The sequence below is a fragment of the Gossypium arboreum genome, chromosome 8 (assembly GCF_025698485.1).
Source record: "Gossypium arboreum isolate Shixiya-1 chromosome 8, ASM2569848v2, whole genome shotgun sequence".
Classification (NCBI taxonomy): Eukaryota; Viridiplantae; Streptophyta; class Magnoliopsida; order Malvales; family Malvaceae; genus Gossypium; species Gossypium arboreum.
In genome coordinates, this window is record NC_069077.1 from 24677258 (window position 1) to 24683117 (window position 5860).

At 42.1% G+C, this 5860-nt stretch overlaps 1 protein-coding gene across 1 annotated transcript; it reads left to right on the forward strand.

Annotated features, from left to right (window-relative positions):
- Positions 1–510: 510 nt before the first annotated feature.
- On the forward strand, positions 511–1637 carry LOC108468255 (uncharacterized). Its single transcript, XM_017769146.1, has 2 exons — positions 511–836; positions 1223–1637. Exons 1-2 carry the CDS (start codon positions 511–513, stop codon positions 1635–1637), a joined length of 741 nt encoding a protein of 246 aa, XP_017624635.1.
- The last annotated feature ends 4223 nt before the right edge of the window (positions 1638–5860 follow it).

Genomic DNA, 5860 nt, shown 5'->3' on the forward strand with positions numbered 1-5860 from the left:
TTTATGGTAGGGTTCTCCTTGATCGCAGCTCCGTTGACTAAGCTTCTGCGTAAGGGAGTTCCTTTTGTCTGGATTGATGTGCAACAAAAGCGCTTTGAAAAGCTAAAGACTATTTTGACTCAGGCTTCGGTTCTGATACAGCCTGAGCCCGGTAAAGACTTTGTGGTTTACAACGATGCTTCACATGTCGGTTTGGGATGTGTATTGATGTAAGACGGTAAAATGGTAGCGTATGCATCTCATCATCTTAAAACTCACGAAGCAAACTATCCGTCTAATGATTTAGAGTTGGTTGTGGTTGTGTTCACCTTGAAAATCTAGAGGCACTATCTGTATGGTGAGAGGTGTGTTATCTACACCGATCACAAAAGCCTCAAGTATCTCCTTACTCAAAAGGAGTTAAATATTAGGCAGCGTAAGTGGGTTGAGCTGCTTAAAGATTATGATTGTACCATTGAGTATCATCCTGGTAAGGCCAATGTAGTGGCCGATGCATTGGGTCATAGGACTATGACCGATCTAAGAGCGATGTTCACTCGGCTTAGCCTATTCGATGACGGAGGTCTGTTAGCAGAACTTCAAGTTAAGCCGACATGGATTGAGCAGGTTCGACGCAAACAGTTGGGGGATAAGTCTCTTGAGTTGCGCTTTCATCAGGTTGAGAGTGGTGATACTATTGATTTTGGGATAAACAGTGATTGGGTACTTTGTTTTCGCGGTCGGATTTGTGTACCGAGTGATGAGGATTTAAGACGGTCGATTTTGAAGGAGGCGCATAGTAGCAATTATGCTATGCATCCTGGTGGGAACAAAATGTATCGAGATCTTCGAGAGTTGTACTGATGGCCAGGGTTAAAGCATGAGATAACTGATTTTGTGGCTTGTTGTTTGACTTGTCAGCAGGTGAAGCCTGAGCATCAGTTACCTTATGGTTTGCTACAACCGGTTAAGATTCCGTTATGGAAATAGGAGCAAGTAAGGATGGACTTCATTAGTGGGTTGCCTTAAACACCCACTAAGAAGGATTCTGTCTGGGTCATCGTGGATCGATTGACCAAATCTGCACACTTCATTCTGGTTAGAACAGACTTCTTTCTTCAGAAGTTGGCTAAACTTTATGTCTCTGAGATAGTAAGACTACATGGGGTACCTGTCTCGATCATTTCTGATAGGGATCCTCACTTAACGTCTCGGTTCTGGAAAAAGCTATATGAGGCTCTAGGTGCAAGGTTAGACCTCAATACTACGTTTCATCATTAAATGATGATCAATCTAAAAGGGTGATTCAAATACTGGAGGATATTTTGAGGAGATGTGTTATTGAGTTCCGAGGTAGTTGGGAGGACTATCTACCATTAGTGGAGTTTGCCTACAATAATAGCTTCAAGTCTAGCATTCAGCTGGCACCTTACGAGGCACTATATGGCCATAAGTGTCAGACTCCTTTGTGTTGGATTGCGTTGGGCAAGGGGCGTGTTTTAAGTCCTAAGTTAGTTTCTGAGAATGAGGATAAGGTCAGACTGATTCGGGATCGTCTGAAAGTGGCTTCTGACAGGCAAAAGTCTTATGTTGATCTGAACTATCGCGAGATCGAGTATTCTGTGGGGGACTTCGTGTTTCTAAAGATCTCACCATGAAAGAAGGTTCTGAGGTTCGATCGCAAGGGCAAGTTGAGTCCTAGGTTTATTGGGTCGTATCGAATTTTGAAACGAGTGAGACCGATCGCTTATTAGTTGGAGCTACCACCAGAATTAGATCGCATTCATGATGTGTTCCACGTCTAAATGTTAAGGCACTACCGCTTTGATCCCACGCATGTTTTCCCTGTTGAGGAGATTGAGGTTCGGCCAGATCTGACCTTCGAGGAGGAGGTGGTTCAGATTCTAGATCGCGATGTTAAGGTTCTAAGGAGGAAATCTATTCCACTAGTGAAGGTGTCGTGAGGGAATCATAGCACTGATGAGGCTACGTGGGAGCCTGAGGATGCGATGCGTCAGCAATATCCTCACCTGTTTTGATTAGGTAAATTTCAAGGACGAAATTTTCTTTTAGGGGGTAGAGTTGTAACGCCCCAAAATTGATATTTTTGATTATGTTAGAATGTGACACAACTGTGTATCTGCTTCAATGGTTAAGTGTTCTGGGTGTGTGGGAGCTCCCAAGTTCAAGCCCTAGTTTGGGCAAATTTTGGTATTTTTTTTTGAAGTAAGCCTGTTACATGAGCAGTGGGCTTATGTTTAAGTTCTTGTAATTTCATATCAGAATAGGCCTGCTGGTCTGGTGGTTAAGTTGAGTGATGGATTGCTAAAGGTTTTGAGTTCGAATCTCTGCATGAGCATAGGATTATATTTTTACTTGTTTGACCGGGAGAGTTTTGGTCAAACAAAAATTCTGATGGAGTTGTGTAGTGTGAGTAGTGGAAGGAAAACTAGAGATTGGGATCATTTTGTTAGTTTTTCCCAAAAATTTCAATTTCTCCAAAAGTCTCTGACATCCTTCCCGTTTTTCTTATTTTCTCTTCTCTACCATACTTCTGTTTCTTTTCTTCCTCTTCTTTAGTATACTCTTTTTTTTTTTGCATCCTTTCAATTTGGCTTTTCCATATGTCTTTTCTGTGTGTTTCGATAAGTTGATTAAGTATGTTTTTGTTTTAGGTTAACGGTTATGATGTTAATGGAGGCTTGTTTTGGTACGTAGGTGAGAGTTAAGGGACAGTGGTTGGCCAGTCGGTACTCTGATGTATGGAATCGTTGTTTTTGCTCGAAGGTAAGGGCTTCATGAGACTTTAGGAAGTGTTCATTCCAAATTTAGTTGATTGGAAAATCAAAATAAGGGATTAACTGAGTGATATTGTGGTCGATTTGTAGGTTCTGGTAGGCTCGTGGTTGCGTTACATCGTTTCAGTACCAAGTGTGTCCCCGAAAATACAGAAAATAAGAATCGACGAAAGCCAAAATTACAAACTATCGATGCCACACGAGCGTGTGGTCACCCATGTGGTAGGCCGAGTGACGGAACACGGGCGTGTAACCTACGAGCTAGGCCGTGCACCGTGTGATGGCTTGGCCAGGCCATGTGATCTACACGGCCAAAGTCAATTTGGGTCGTATGGGCCACACAGGCATGTAGGCCTACACGAGCGTGTGAGATTCTGGACGAGGCCGTGTGATCCACACGGCCAAGGCCAATTTTGTGGCGTGTGGGCCACATGGGTGTGTGAGCCTATTTTTTTGAAATATTTTGTAAGGTTGCACAAGTCGCCCTAGTCAACTGTGGACCTTTTGTAGGGTCAGTAAGCTTTACTTAGACCCCTTCTTATGTGATCTGATTGTATGAGTTCTGACTAATCATGAATTATGATATCCTATTGTAAGAATTATGATTGCATAATGGTATGAAATCTTATGTATGTTGCATTGCATCGAGGTGGGTTATTGATTTCTGGAAGAAGTGTCTTAAAGGCTATTAAGCTTGATATTTGGCAGCTCAGCTGCATAAATCTGATTATGTGCTGCATTTCAGTACAGAATGGTGTGTAGGGCTGGGTGGGTCTATTTAATCCTCACATGGTGTGTAAGGTTGGACGAAGATGGTGTGTAGAAGCTGGTGGGTAAGATTCTGTTTATATGTATTTGCATTCTGTATTTGATACGGGCTAAGGCCCTAATAAAAGTCTGAGACTATATCTGAATGGGCTTAGGCCCAAACTGTATTCTGACATATATCTGTATGCATATTTTCTGTTGAGGTTGCACACTGAGTTTACGAAAATTCACCCTATCTGTTTCATCTGTACAGGTAATCCTCAGACTTGACGGATTGGCACAGCGAAGGACTCGACAGTGGACACACGTACACTTTTAAGACTGTTTTGTTATCTTTACAATTTAATTCTTAATTTAAGGTTTTGATGTAATTTTGGATTGGACTTGGACTATTTGTTTTAAATTTTGGTTTGGTTTGTTTCATGATTTTAATATTGATAAGCATGATTAAACCTGATTTTCACTAAGGGTCAAACGGTTTTCTAAAAATAAGAGTTTTCTAAAGCTTCCGCTAAAATATGCTTTTCATAACACGAAATACGTGACTTATATCGAATTAAGATAAAGACTAATTAACTAGAATGGTTTTAACTCAACAAACATGTTTTCAAATTTCATTCCATGTGATATCGCTAGATTTGGTCTTAACATCTAGGCCGAGTTTAGGGTGTTACATTAGTGGTATCAGAGCCAGGTTCAAAACTCGACTATAAAATTTTAGGTTCTAAACTAGGTTTTAAAGAATTACTTTCAACTATTTTCAAATACTCTGATTAAGTATGTGGTCCACTGAGTCTCCGACACCAATCCTGTAAGTTTTCTGAAACTTATACTATTTATTTCGAAATATCGTAGATAGTATATTCTGAAACTACTATAGGTAGTAAATCATATTGAAAACACTCTAGTTAGTGTATACTAAAAATTGTAGTAAAATTGTGACTTACGAAAACAAACTCTAAACTTTTGATATTATGTTGCATAAAATATCTACTAATAAATATCAAAACTCTAACTGATTCATAAAACTGTTAATGTAGATAAACTTCGAATCTAGAATGAGCAAACGTGGTACTCACGGTAGAGGCCGAGGTAGAGGCCGTAGAAGGGCTCGAGCTGAGTGCTCTTTCATAAATAATATACCGCATCTAGATACAAGTGAGACATCGATTTCGCTTGCAACTGAGACTGGGTCTTAGAGTCATTCGGCTGGGGACAACCCACTATTCCAAGCCATGTTGAGATTGTTGGAGAGGATTGCTAGGTCCAATACTGGATCTGGGGGCCGAGGGTCGGTTATAGAATGACTCTAGTCCAATGGGGCCAAGTTATTTAAGGGTGTCACTGGAGTCACCCCTAACATAGCCCAGTACTAGATGGAGGCCATGAAGAGAATTATGGATGATTTGGAGTTCAGCCCTGAGTAAAAGCTGAAAGGGGTTGTTTCTTTGCTTCGCGATAAGGCATACCAGTGGTGGCTGACTGTTAAGGAGGGCACTCAGCTAGATCGATTGGCATGGGATTTCTATAAAACTGCGCTCCAATAAAAATATGTAGTAGCCAACTATATTGATGCTAGGAGACGTGAGTTTCTGAATCTCACGCAGGGAGATTGAACAGTGGCCGAGTATAAGGTCGAATTTTTACGACCCAGCCGCTATGCGCGAGGTATGGTTGCGACTAAGTATGAGCAATGTGTTTGCTTTGAGGATGGCCCAAGAGATAACCTGAGGGTGTTGATAGCTCCGCCAAGGGAGCATGAGTTTGTTGTGCTAGTCGAGAAGGCCAAGATTGCTAAGGATGTTACGCACATTGAGCGCTAGAACAGGGATCGCGAGAGGGGTAAGAACAAGAGGGATTCGGAGCCCTCGAGTTCTGTGACGAGGCCTAGAAAAAAGGGCAAATCTGATGGGTTGGTTAGATTTAGGCCCCCTATTGCACCTACAGGGATCTTGTCGTGTGGGTTATGTGGTAGACGCCATCCAGGCGAATGTTGGAGGTCGACTGGGGTATGTTTCAGATGTGGGTCTACAGGGCACCGTGTTCGAGAGTATCCGCTGAGGGCCGATCAGATACAAGCTCTGGGTTCTGGTACTGCGCAGTCGCCAAGGGTAGTTCAGTAGGGGTCGTATTCACACTAGGGGTGGTAACGGCATGGGCCGTGGTCAAAGAGCACCGGATAGAGGTGCTAAGCATACCGAGGGGAGGCAGTCCACTTTGGTTTCTGCTGTTTGTCACTAAGAGGACCGAGATGCTCCAAACGTCATTACGGGTACGTTTTTAATTTTTAATGTACTTTATCTTACATTGATATA